Source organism: Heterobasidion irregulare (assembly GCF_000320585.1).
Source record: "Heterobasidion irregulare TC 32-1 unplaced genomic scaffold scaffold_11, whole genome shotgun sequence".
Taxonomy (NCBI): Eukaryota; Fungi; Basidiomycota; class Agaricomycetes; order Russulales; family Bondarzewiaceae; genus Heterobasidion; species Heterobasidion irregulare.
Genome location: NW_009258207.1, coordinates 1222717 through 1236538, shown reverse-complemented (window position 1 = coordinate 1236538; position 13822 = coordinate 1222717). Strand labels below are relative to the sequence as shown.

Sequence of the window (13822 nt, the reverse complement as noted above, 5' to 3'; positions counted from 1 at the left end):
AAGAAGCCTACGGCTCTGAAGACTCCCCGGATGCCCACAAAGACGAAGGCATCATCATCACTCACTCTGGCCTCTGACTCAAGCAACATTGGAATCAGTTGTTCTGCTGTTGAAAGCCATAAACTCCGATTATCTATGGCACAGGGAACTTTCATCATGAATGAAGGAAAACTCAAGAGATGGAAAGAGGAATGCTTATCTTACGACTCAAGAGCGGACTTCCGGCCAACTGGAGAGTCCTGGCAAGTTTTCCACTCACGCTGTGGGAAATGGTACCACACTGGGAAAGCGTACTTGGCCACAAAGTTTGTCCAGCATGTTGCAGGATGTCGAGCAAAAGATTCTGGAGTTTGAGCGACCACTTTGCATGCCTGGTTCAAACCCAACAGCAGAAACTCACCAGGCGACGTGTTAGCACCACAAGCAACTCAGACTCTGTCAGTGGTGGAGTCCTCTCAAGATTCTAAAAAGCTCAAGCACTCACATATGAGTATGGCATGCATTGGAATAACAATTGACATGATCTCAGGTATTTTGAACTTGATGCAACGTGGCGTGAAAAGTGGAGGAGGCATGAGTGTGAACTATCTTGCGCAGGAGAAGTTCAAGCATCCAATCTCCACTCTCACAGCCAAGGAGAAGGCCGAAGTTTACCACCTTCAAGTTCACTCCCACACATGGGAGGTTCGTACCAGTGCACGAGCCGTATTCGCTAAATTGTGCCAGAAAACAGTCAAAAACTCCACAGCATTTCAAGGGCCTGCTATCTGTGCATCTTGCATGGAGATCAGCAGGTCCAAGCAGTTCAAGTTTGCGTGCTCTCAGCCAGTTCCTACAGTGAACAACATGAAATATCTTAATACCTGTTACCATGACAAGGAGGCCGCGCTTATGTATGCCAGAGCACTAGGGCTTTAGGACATCTTTGATGAGGTACAAGAGAGCTTCACAGGTTTTAGTGAGCTTACTAATATGTTTTATCAGGTCCATCAGAACTCTGTGTATATATGCTATGTCAAAGGGGTCCTCAAAGGTGAATATGCTGATTGTCGTGTCTTCAATGGTTTGCTTGCGGCCATTGTCGATGGTCAGGAACGTACTCAGGCTGGGAAGGGACTGCAAAACATGAAATACACACCTAGCCTGGAAGACTTTGCACATATAGCTCTTATCGAGAGCCCGGGAGTTTACAGATTCATGGGACAGCATTTCAATTTGCATAGTCCTCGAAGCTTCAAGTAAGTTTCTCTTTTTTTCATATTTAAGGATGGCTCTGATGGGGTTATTATTATAGGATGAAGTAGGCGGCTATGCCTTGCTTCCCCTCCGTGATTGGACTCTCATCATACAACCGTGTTGCTGAAATCATCAAATCTTTGGATTATCATGGTCATCTTGGGCTGAGCTGTGATGATACAAAGCTGCATGCTATGCTATGTACATACTGGGATGCTGAATTGCAACAACATGTCTTGGTCGGCCATACAGGTGACCCCATACCTATTCCGACTCCACAGGACCTTGAGAAGATTCTATGATCGGGGGAGCTCGAGAAAGCTACAAAGGTAAGCCTTTAATCAACTTCATTTTGGAGCATTTCTTAGTCGTCTTCCAGGTTTGCATGTGGACTGTTCAAGTGCCACTACCCGGGGCACCATCAATCATTGCTGCAGCCAAAGCTATCCCAAACTCCTTGAGTGCCGAAGCTCTCTTCAAAATGAGTGACAAAATCCTCACAGGTTTATCGCAGCATGGGCTTTACATTGCCTCGTATGCTTGTGATGGCACAGAGACGGAGCGCAAACTCCAGCATCTCATAGTTGCGCGTTCTCCATTTCGTGTCACATACATGATCCCTCATCCTTGTCCCTTATCCGCTTTCGATCCTTTGGAAGTCACACTTCCCACCTACAACAACCGGCCTCTCGTCATGATCCAAGACCCAAAGCACGCACTGAAGACCATGCGGAACAACAACTGCGCTGGTGCGAGGTTGTTGGTCCTTGGAAACTCTGTCGCTTCGTATTCTGACGCTTGCATTCTTTTATTTGGGCCTGGAATACCGCCACTATACCATCGTGATGTCGAGAACATGGACCATCAGGATGACAATACAGCCACACAATTTTTCTCTGCATCCGCTCTGGAGTACTTGGTTCAAGAGTTCCCAGATCGAGCTGGGCAGATTGTGTATCTCTTCATCTTTGGTGAGCTTGTTGATACATACCAAAACCAGAAAATTGACCATATTAGTCGCATCAAGATGGTTCTGCGAGCTCGCTACTTTGTAGATCTCTGGGCATGCTTCCTTGACAAGGCTAAATACCCTAAAGCAAAGTATTTCATCTCCAGAGAGGCCACTGACATCATTTGAATTGTCGTTGAGGGCCTCGTAAGCCTCATCATCATCTACTGTGATTATCTAAATGATGACATCTATCCTCTCTTATTCTGGCTTCATTCTAGCGAGCTGTGCAAACACGTCTTTGCCAAAGCTCGCAAGCTCGTCAAAGATTTCACATTCCTCGACTTACTCTATATGATGCCTCGACTGCATGTTAGTATCCATGCCGCAGTACTTTTAGGCCGCTCCAGTGATCCTAAAGCTCACACAGCTGGCTATGCCCATACATATTTTGATTCTCATGGAGCTGATCTCGGACTGTTGTCAGCATTCCTGACTGACACAGAGATTCAGGCAGCAGCTCAAGATGCTTGGGCCAAAGCTGAAAATCTTTTCAGCATTCTAGGGATTTCACCCTCGGACCTACTCTCACAGCTTCCTACTCATCTCATTCTACCCAGTGTCAAATCTTGGTTTCACCCAGAGACTTCAAAGCATGATGAAGAATCCGAAGAGGAGCCAGGCGGATGGTGTACTGATCACGACCACGATGATGATGACGAAGCCAAAGATCTGAAGCACCTTCTTAGGGTCAATAAAACAGCTGTTGGTCACACACACGAGGTTGATGAATGCATGTTCAACCTATCATTGGCAGCCATCACAGCGGATGTCAACAACCTCTACAAAGCGTGAGTACCTATTCCTTGTAATTTTACTGTACTGATAAACAGTTTTTAGGCAGAAACTCACTGTCGAGCCCTCACTCAAGGAACAGGAGAGAGACATACAGGAAGATATAGCTGCAATCTCCCATGTCATGGCTGCTGCTTGGCTTCCTGCCCTGTCTAATCTGCCACCGGAGCCTCAACATATCTTCGACATGCATTTGACATCAGCCATCAAGCTCAACTTGGCAGCTCTTGTGAAAGTCTGGAAAGCACACGAGACACAGCGCGCTGCTAATGGCGTTCGTAAATCACTGCAGGATGTTCAGTCAGCTCCGTTGAAAAAGACCACTAATTATTATGAAACGTCTGGCTTACGTTTACTTACTTTCTCACCATCTTGATAAGGACTCATATGACCTTTCTCCCGACTACACCTCACGTTCCTGTTCTATTGATACTTGGTCCGTGCTCCTGCTTGTACATATTTATAGATACTGCGGCGCAGTATGGAGGCCTTAGGCTATCCACTTCTGTCCAATCTAAGAACTGCTGTTCACACAGTCTTCTCCGATTCTAAGACACTAGTCTGATCAAGTCCCGATTATCCTCTCAAATCTTCTTGTATTGTTTGTGGCCTAGGATCCTCTTGTCTTGAACAGCCGTTCATGACATCTGGATAGCCTCTCTTCACAAATCCTACCCCACACCCCATCTCTATTCTTCTTTTGCAGCAGAACACCGGCTAGTTACATATAGCGCTAGGCAGTCCCAAAAGACAAGCGTCTGTCGACCGTAATAGTTACTATACACTTAGAGCGAACGGTTGGACGATTCCACTTCAGTGTGGGTCGTTTTAGGTTGTAGAATACTTCTATCTGGTAATCAACCCAGTGAAGGTACGACTGAAACAATTGCACTCGACGTTACGTACGGTACTATACCAGAAGCAGAAATTACTGTACCAGGCTAGGAAGAGCTGCTGTTGCCTTGACCCTCAAACCTTGATCAGGTCGAGACTAGCGTGGGCTCTTTGATCTAACAAAACGACTTCCCAAAGCTTAGGAAGACACGTAGGGCGAGTTCCACACAGAACCGACTACTTGCAGCACTTGGACACATTTGTCCACTTCGGACAAACCATCAGAAGAACCTCCAAAGGAAATTGGGTTTATGTAGGAGGACAGAATAGCGGAAAAACAGTTAACGCTCTGCTAGTACCCTGGGAAGACAGGAAAGCACCCCTCAGAACAGTAGACTCCCCTACCCGAACGAAACCCGTCCCACCACTGATCGATATCCCCAAAGGAGACATTGAAGAAATACCAATCCCCGTGGGAGTATTAACCCCAGTTGACGAAGAAGACCCGGAACCTATAGCAGGACCGAGTCAACCGAACCCAAGATGCCCAGACCCAAACCCAAACCCACCAACCAACATAAACACATCTGACAACAAAGATAAAATGTTGGACAAAGGAAATAAACCAAAGGATTTTGACGGAACAAGGTCGAAGTACAGAGAATGGATCTATGAATGTCACATGTACATTCTAGCCAACCCGACCAAATATGATACGGACATGAACAAAACACTGATGGTCCTGTCATACATGAGGGAGGGAACGGCATCACTCTTTGCCCAGAGATACTACTTCGACAGAGAACTCCAGGAGTACAAAGCAACTGAAACCAAGCTAACATGGGGAACATTCAAGGCGTTCTTAGGAGAATTAGTGGAATCATTCAAAGACGAAAGCCTCGAACAAAAGGCGAGGCAGAAACTGTTCACCATGAGAATGGGAAAACGATTAGCCAATGAATTTGTCACAAACTACCTCATGACAGTTGGAGAAAGTGGATTTGATTTAGAATCCACTGTCGACTACTTCTGCTGAGCCATTCACCCGGAGATCCTTAAACAGATTTACCGACTCTCAGAAATGCCGACCACCATAGACAATTGGGTAAAGTACACCCGCAGATTCAATAACCAATGGAGAGAACTACAGAGCATAAAAAGCTCCGTACCCTCGACTCTGGTTCGACAGAACAATCCCTTCCGTTACAACTTGTCGAATGCACCCTCCTCGATGAATAATTCTGTTGTTCCGATGGCTGTCGACTCAGTCCGTACAGCCCTAACCGATGAAGAGCGAAACAAGCTGCAGATGGAGGGTGGGTGTTTTTATTGTCATCAGAAAGGACATATGGCGAATCAATGCCCTGCTAGGGGTTTGTCTAGGATACATGAAGGGACAGTTGGACATGTTCAACAGAGTAGTGGAAAGATGGGGTACCACCCAGCTCAGGCCAGTACCAGGATGGCAGCAGGAGGAGGAAGCTATGGCCGAGCATTCTCAGCAAGAGCTCAGGGCAGTAATGAGAGAAGCACTATGGTCCAAGGTGGAAGCGTGGCGATGACTAACCCATTCCGAGCCTGGCTCGCAATGCGGCAGGCCTACACATCCAGACCGGATGAAGCTGTATGTCAGGAGAAGCCTAAGATTAGCCAAGAAGAGATCGAGAGGTTCATAGGAAAACTGAGATGGGATGAACAAGAAGCACTCCTTCAGGAATTGAGCAAAGGAAGCAAGCGAAAGGAACCGGATTTTTAAATAGGCCTACAGCTCTGGTGTACTGTAGACCTGCTCCAGATCCCCCTGTAAAAACATGTGTACGACTTACCAAATCCAATCAGAAGTCATCTATAAGGATAAACGTGCACTTGAAACACAAAGGGGGAACCACCAAAGCCAGAGTATTGATTGATTCAGGAGCAGAAGGGCTTCTCATTGACAAGCAATTCTGTTTGGACAAAAACATACCGATGCAAAAAATTGACAAACCTATCCCTGTGTTCAACGTGGATGGAACAGCCAATGAGGGAGGAAAGATCACCAACAAAGCCTGCCTGCTTATGAGAATGGCAAATGAAGAAGGAGATTATCACAACGAACGATGCAAATTGTTAGCCGCTAACCTAGGAGGAGAAAACATAATCCTAGGAACAGATTGGCTACACAAGCATAACCCACAGATCAATTGGGTAAAGAACAATCTCACATTCTCAACCTGCGTCATCACATGTCTAGTCAGTCGACCTAAATTCACCATACAAGCACTAGCACCTACGCAGCGAAGGAAGAACAGAACCATCGGGTATTCCAAAATAGAAGACGACCCGGAAGATGATGAAACCCATGACACCTTCTTCTCCGAATTCTATGAAGAATGGTATTACCAAGATCCACTCAAGATACATCCCCTCGAAGCGATTCACATTGGTTCCATTGGAAACAAGTCACAACAACTGGCAGAAAAAGCAAACAAAACAAAAACGGAACAACCCATTGAGAAAATAGTTCCGGCATATGTTCTTAAACGATTCGCCAAAATCTTCAGCCAGGAAGCTTCACAACAACTTCCAGAACATTCACAATGGGACCATAAGATCGATATGAAACTAGGATGGGAACCAACGGGATGTAAGCTGTACCCCTTGACAGAAGAAGAAGAAGACCAGCTACACGAAATGCTTCAAGAACACTTGAAGTGGGGAACCATTAGAATATCCAAATCCCCACAAGCGTCACCCTTCTTCTTCGTAAAAAAGAAGGAAGGAAGCTTACAACCGGTTTAAGATTATTGGAGACTGAATGAGTGGACAATAAAAAATAAATACCCACTACCCCTGATTGACGATGTAATAAGAACCATTGCAAAATCAAAAGCAAGGATCTTCTCCAAATTTGATGTCAAGTAGGGATATAACAACATTCACGTAGCAGAAGGCGACGAATGGAAAACAGCCTTCATGACCAAATTTGGCCTGTTCAAATGTCTTGTGATGTTCTTTGGTCTTTGCAACTCACCCGCCACTTTTCAAACTATGATGAACATCATCTTCCATGACCTCATTGTTGCACAAGTCCTTGCGGTTTACATGGATGACATCTTGGTGTTTACAAAGACCATTAAAGAATATAGGTGCGTGACAACCTAGGTCATGCAAATACTTTTGGACAATGATTTGTTCCTGAAGCCTTCTAAATGCACCTTGGTCAAATACCTCAGGTTCATCATTTCCGCGGATAATATATCCATGGACCCGGTCAAGGTCGATGGTATTGCCACTTGGCCAACCCCAAAGTACTTGAAAGAAGTACAGTCTTTCCTCGGCTTTGGAAACTTCTATCGCAGGTTTATCAAAGACTTTGCTACAACGGCCCGACCTCTCAATGACCTCGGGAAGAAGGACATACCATTTGAGTGGACTCAGAAGAGGAACGACGCCTTTGAAAATTTGAAGCATTGTTTCACCTCCACTCCCGTCCTTATTTACCCAGAAGGTAATTGCTCATTCCGACTTGAGACCGATGCATCGGACTTCGCCTCTGGCACTATCCTATCACAAGAGATGCCTAACAATGGATGGCACCCTGTCGTTTACCTGTGTCTAAATCTTTCAATGCGGCCGAGCGGAATTACAATATCTTCGATAAAGAACTACTTGCCGTTATACACGCTGATACGCTAGAGGTGGCTCTAAGTGCCGAGCACAACACCAAAACAACCTCTAATGCAGGGGGTGCTGGAGCTAGTATCTAATACACAAGGAATTGTTAGTGATGACTTTAGAAATCGATGGCGTACTGAGAAACAACGGGGAGTATGAGATTATAGCACCCGAACGGTTTCGGGACTGCGCCGAACACCGACCGAACGTTCGGTCGGTCGAGTCGGGGATTCGGTCGGTAACGAGAAGGTAGTGTCGCGACCGACAACTACGTGCTTCAAGAGCCACACGGGACTCTGACAATATACGAGGGAGGATGGGGGGTACGAGCGAAGAGACGAGTACGAACGCGAATGAGGCCGAACGACGAGGATGACAAGTTTTCGGGAGTCGATGAAGACGATTTCGATGGTTGAAACGAGTGCGAATGAGCTCTGAACTGTGGGGTGCGAAAGCTGGTTTATTCCAGAGTTGTATGTAGGTTTTTATAGTAAACAGAGCCCCTAAGTAAAATATTAAACAAGAAATGAGAGTAGATGTCGAATGGGCGCCTGTTATGATCACGTTCTGTCGGGCCTTAACGGCGGTCTATACCGACACGATCATCACAAATATCAAGCGGCCTCGCTAGGCGAGGCGTACAAACAAGGTACAGGTATTAACCTTGGTCATCCACTCCCAATGGATCATCAATCATTGGTCGAGTATCACGGGCCTATTGTATTAGCGGGCATGGAACGCCGCCTTATAAATTACTCACACGCAGGGCATGAACCTCCTAGTCTCTCCTGGCCGGAAGGAGACCAACGGAGAAGCACAAGAGTAGTCGTTATTGAGAGAGACGACTTAGAGAATACCTACAGATACATATTCGGTATTCTCACGCCCTACTTCCCAAAGTAGTATAAAAGGCCCATAGAATAGGCTGACGATCTTCAGTCTATTCTCTTCGTTCAGTACTGTCTTCCTACAGTACTCCTTCGTTCCCCTGTATCTTCACATACAGGGATCTTTGTTCTGGTACTGTCTTCCTACAGTACCCTTCATCCACTGTAGTCTTCCCACTACAGTCTTCATTGCTATATCGCAATACACTTCTGGCTCCTGTGCTACACGTACAGTCGAGACCACCGTTCCACACATCCTCCACGAGTGACCTAGGGAAGAACCTCCTACTCTTGGGGTTACCGACGAGCAGTCGTAACACTAGAATAGACTCTTCTGCCCCTACCTTGCTCGCACTAGCTTGCTGCCACACCCTCTCTCATAACCTTGCTCAGTGGGGATATAGACCCCCATTGAGAAAGCGTTACTGCACACACTCTGGAGCAAGACCTAGGCCAGGAATACCCACCCGGCACTAGACGCATCAATAACCAACTCCGTCACAACAATCGCCCTATCCGGCGCGAAGGGGACTTCTGGGTCTACGAAGACAATAACGGAACTGCCCCTCCGAATTACGATAACTGCTCATACCGAAACGGGCGTTATTACTTCACACTTGAAGACGGAACAGAAGAAGAGGATATTTGGAACGAAACAGAAGCTCAGTGGGAACTAGCCCCACAATACAGGGAACCGGCGCCGGTAATCCCCGAAGACTCGGAGCAAGAGGAAACAACCTCGGAATCAGACTCCGACTCACCAAACCAAACACCGATCAACACCCGAAACGAACCACTCGCCAACATGTCGGGACAAGCTTCGACTTCTACAAACACCCCTTCCACGACAGTACAACCCGGAAGAGGAAAAGTCAAACTCCCAGACAATTACACAGGCGACCGCATTGAATCCCAGAAATTCATGCTCCAATGCCTCCTTCTTTTCGCAGCAGAATCCGATCGGTACAAGACCAATCAAGACAAAATATCCCTTGTGCTCTCATGCATGAGATACGGCACGGCGGGAGCCTGGGCGGAGAACTTTCTCCTCAGATCAGTAGGAGCAGATCCACCTACCGACCTAGGCACCTGGAAGGACTTTTTAGCAAAGTTCAAATTACAGTTTAGGGAGACGGGCAAGACCGACAAAGCGCGAAGCGCTCTCATGGCTTTCTCCCAAGGACGAATGACGGTTGATGAATACTCCAACCAATTCATTCTCATTGCCGCCGATGCCGACATCTCCGAAAAAGAGCAAGTCCCTTACTTCCAACGCGGACTAGACCCGCGCGTCATGGACAAAATATATGACAAGGAAGTTCAGCCCAAGGATACCATTCAGGACTGGATCAATACAGCCTGCGAAATAGATGGACGGCTGCGGGCCAGAACAGCTCAAAAAGCCATCCTCGCCAACTCCACCTCCTTTCGAAGCGATTATCTGAGTCGTTTCCATAACCAAATCTCTCCCCGCTACAACTCCACAAACGCCCCTCGCAGAATGAACAACCAAGTCGTTGACATGGACATTGACGCGACACGCAAGCGCAATGCCCTTAGCCAAAAACGGAAACATGACGGCAAGCCTCCTGGCGCCTGTTACCATTGTGGAAAAACAGGACACTGGAATGCTGACTGCCCGTCACTACGCAGAGGCGTTCGACCGATTCGAGGAAACTCGAAGAAATGCATGGGTACAACAGGGAGAAGAAGCCGCGCGGTTGATTTGGAAGGAGAAGACGACGCACCCGCTATGGGAGACCAAGCGGGAATATATCGAGGAATGGAGACAGAGGATGTTCATCGCAACAACCAGCGGGTACCACAACCTGGTCCTTCGATGGAACGTCCTCACTCTACCCCATCCGGACGACCCCAGACGAACCATGGGCAGCGCGCTATGCTACCTAACGGACGACGGGGAGACGGAGGCGTCAGTCATTCTGCTCGAATCGGAGCAGTACTCGGAGAATTAGGAAAAGATGAAGCCAGAGAAGTAATCCTGGGACACGCGGAGCGTTTTTCCTGACCTCTCCCTCACCAGCGAAGGAGAGAGGTCAAGGACGACCCGAGTTTGATGCCCGCACTTGTATTCGTATCGGAGCAATGAACGACCGTATCATCACTCCCATACGCCTGAACGTGAAAGTATCAAACAGGAGTCAAAACGCTGGAGCAAAGGCAACCATCGACTCGGCCTGCGAAGGGGTTATAGTAAACGAAACTTGGGTCAAGAAACATCGTTTCCCCACCTATGCACTCAACAACCCCATTCGCGTCCGGAACGTCGATGACACCATTAACAAAGCAGGTCTCATCCGATCCGCCTTGGATGTGAACCTCACCATTCGGGACATCAGTGGACGAACGCATACTGAGCGCGTCCAGATGTTTATCTCTAATCTAGGGAAAGACGACCTTATCCTGGGAACAGATTGGTTGAAATACCACGATCCCTCCATCGAATGGAGGCGACGTGAAGTGCACTTTGATCGGTGCCCCCAGAAATGCCAGCAACCATATGGGTTCACTAGGGCAAGGGAAGAACCGCCATACAGCAGGCGGTTATCAGACGTGGAGCCACGGCACAAACCACGCATCAATGAGCGCGAAAAACAGCGCCTAGAACATCTCCGAAGACTATCGGAAGATGTAGGACTCCGCGACCATAGCGGAACGTTTGGTGTCCGACTACGAGCATACCTCAAAAGGAAATGGCTCCTAAAGGACATAAGGAAATACGCAGAAGAGAAACGAAAGGCTCAAGACAAGCCATCTCTTTCACCAAATGAGGGAGAACCTGACCTCCCAGACAAACCCTCAGGAAAACAGGCTATAGAGGAACCAGTTATTCGGAAACTGGCTCCCGAACCGTCAGGATTTGCCAGCTTCGACCAGGACTTAGAGGACGAAATCGTTGTCACCAATCTAAAGGAAAGAGTCCCCAAGGCGCATCACGAATATTTGGACATCTTTAGCGAACGAAAGTCGCAGCGGCTCCCAGAGCACACTTACTGGGATCACGCCATAGATTTGAAACCGACTTTCAAACCTCAAGTGCCAAAAATCTACGCCTTGAGCCCCGAGAAACACGATGAACTAGGGAAATTCATCAAGGAACACCTCACTCGGGGGACCATCCGTCGATCCACCTCACAAACAGCAGCCCCATTTTTCTTCATAGGAAAGAAGGATGGAAAACTGCGCCCGGTACAGGACTACCGACATTTGAACTCGTACACCATCCCAAATGTGTGCCCCCTTCCGCTAATCCAAGAACTATTGGACGTAATCAAAGGGGCCACCATTTTCAGCAAATTGGACGTACGATGGGGATACAACAATATACGAATCAAAAAGGGCGATGAGTGGAAGGCCGCTTTCATCACTCCGCTGGGCTCTTATGAACCCACAGTGATGTTCTTCGGCCTCACCAACTCACCAGCCACCTTCCAGGCCATGATGAACATGATTTTCAGAGAACTCATCACAGCCCGGAAAATAACCGTATACATGGACGACATCCTCATTTTCTCCAAAAACATGGCGGAACACATTCAAGTCCTGAACCAGGTTTTCCAGATCTTACGCGACAACGACCTTTACTTGAAACTAGAAAAATGCGAGTTTTATAAAGAAAAACTCCAATATCTGGGATACACCATTTCAAAAGACCATGTCGCTATGGAAGACTCGAAGGTGGACGCCATACAAGATTGGCCAGTCCCACGCACCGTCCGAGACATTCGCTCCTTTTTAGGTCTAGGAAACTTCTACAGGCGTTTCATCGATAAGTTCTCCCTTATCGCACGACCTCTGCATGACCTCACCAAAAAGGATGCAAAATGGAACTGGACTTCGAAGTGCCAGGAAGCCTTCGAACGATTAAAAAGGGCATTTATCAGCAAACCCGTTCTGAATTACCCGGACCCCATGCATCCATATCGACTAGTAACGGACGCCTCACTAATCGCTTATGGAGCCACCCTCCTGCAAGAAGGAAAAGACGGCAACTGGCATCCAGTCGCATTCCTTTCCGGGTCATTTTCACCAGCAGAACGGAACTACGACGTCCACGATCGCGAACTCCTGGCCATCATAAAAGCGTTGGAACACTGGAACCACTACCTCGAAGGTGCACGACACCCATTCGAGATCTGGACAGATCACAAGAATCTGGAACACTTCCAAACGGCGCGAGATCTCTCACGACGACACGCCCGTTGGAGCCTTTATTTGAGCAGATTCGACTTCACGCTCAGCTATAAAGCGGGATCAACAAATCATTCCGATGCTCTGTCCAGGCGTCCAGATCTAAGTGAGGGGGTGGAATCTGACAACAAAGCTCAAATTTTGCTCCCGGCCAACCTTTTCAACAAATCTGACGAAACATTGGTAGAACCGTCTCCGACACGGCATATAAAATCCACGGAAATCGCCTCTTCAAACCTCATTTCCCTCATCCGACACTCGAAATCGGAACATGACGCCTTAACAAGAGTAGCTCTTGCAAAACTCCTGCGAGTAGGTCCACAAGGGATGAGAGGATTACTGGGACATTGGACACACGAAGACGGAATCACCAGACGCAACGGCCACATATGCGTCCCAAAGGACGACGTCATCCGAAGACTCATCGTCAAAACACACCATGATGCACCCGCGGTAGGACACCCGGGTAGAGCGAAAACATTGGAAATAGTGCAACGACACTACTGGTGGCAAAACATGACTAAATTCGTCCACGAATATGTGGATGGATGCACCATATGCCAATCTACAAAGAACTTGACACACAAGACACACCCACCTATCCACCCTCTGGAAACCACCAACGTCCCTTGGCGATTCATCTCGACGGATTTCGTCACGGACCTACCCGAAAGCAAAGGTTTCGACTCAATTAACGTGGTAGTGGATCAAGGCCTGTCAAAAGGCATAGTCATCACCCCATGCAAGAAAATGATCACGGCAGAAGAAACAACCGCGCTTTTCCAAAATAACGTTTTCAATCGACATGGACTGCCGACCAAAATAGTATCCGATCGGGGCCCTCAATTTGCGGCCAAGTTTACCCGAGAACTCTGGACACGGCTAGGAATCACCGCCGCTCTCAGCACGGCTTATCATCCCCAAACAGATGGAGAAACGGAACGGGTAAACCAGGAAATCGAACAGTTCCTGAGAACGTTCTGCAACTACCATCAAGACAATTGGGTAGACCTTCTGCTGTTCGCCGAATTCTCACATAACACACGGAAGCACTCGGCCACCGGAAAATCCCCTTTCGAAGTACTATACGGCTTCAATCCTCCCTATTCAGCTGACACGGCACTGGAGACAAAGGTACCTGCGGTAGCTGAACGCATTAAGACGATCATAGAAGTTCAGGAAGAAGCCGCGG

The 13822-nt window shown here is 47.7% G+C and overlaps 6 protein-coding genes across 6 annotated transcripts; all 6 read left to right on the top strand.

Annotated features, from left to right (window-relative positions):
• Positions 1-316: 316 nt before the first annotated feature.
• Positions 317-1242, top strand: HETIRDRAFT_422128 (uncharacterized protein; the record flags this gene model as incomplete). Its single annotated transcript, XM_009553317.1, has 3 exons — positions 317-321; positions 985-1033; positions 1093-1242. The coding sequence occupies 3 exons, from the start codon at positions 317-319 to the stop codon at positions 1240-1242; spliced, it is 204 nt and encodes a 67-aa protein (XP_009551612.1).
• Positions 1243-1621: 379 nt separating this feature from the next.
• HETIRDRAFT_422126 (uncharacterized protein) lies at positions 1622-3416 on the top strand (the record flags this gene model as incomplete). Its single annotated transcript, XM_009553316.1, has 3 exons — positions 1622-2337; positions 2467-3036; positions 3086-3416. The coding sequence occupies 3 exons, from the start codon at positions 1622-1624 to the stop codon at positions 3414-3416; spliced, it is 1617 nt and encodes a 538-aa protein (XP_009551611.1).
• A 2360-nt stretch (positions 3417-5776) lies between these two features.
• Positions 5777-6085, top strand: HETIRDRAFT_247970 (uncharacterized protein; the record flags this gene model as incomplete). The annotated part of the gene is made up of 1 exon (XM_009553315.1): positions 5777-6085. A coding segment is annotated over one exon (309 nt), but the record flags the coding sequence as incomplete, so codon positions are not given.
• Positions 6086-6829: 744 nt separating this feature from the next.
• HETIRDRAFT_430068 (uncharacterized protein) lies at positions 6830-7623 on the top strand (the record flags this gene model as incomplete). The annotated part of the gene is made up of 3 exons (XM_009553314.1): positions 6830-7002; positions 7090-7364; positions 7520-7623. The coding sequence occupies 3 exons, from the start codon at positions 6830-6832 to the stop codon at positions 7621-7623; spliced, it is 552 nt and encodes a 183-aa protein (XP_009551609.1).
• Positions 7624-9223: 1600 nt separating this feature from the next.
• HETIRDRAFT_328945 (uncharacterized protein) lies at positions 9224-10447 on the top strand (the record flags this gene model as incomplete). The annotated part of the gene is made up of 1 exon (XM_009553313.1): positions 9224-10447. One exon carries the CDS (start codon positions 9224-9226, stop codon positions 10445-10447), a length of 1224 nt encoding a protein of 407 aa, XP_009551608.1.
• A 77-nt stretch (positions 10448-10524) lies between these two features.
• On the top strand, positions 10525-10890 carry HETIRDRAFT_53386 (uncharacterized protein; the record flags this gene model as incomplete). The annotated part of the gene is made up of 1 exon (XM_009552885.1): positions 10525-10890. A coding segment is annotated over one exon (366 nt), but the record flags the coding sequence as incomplete, so codon positions are not given.
• Positions 10891-13822: the final 2932 nt, after the last annotated feature.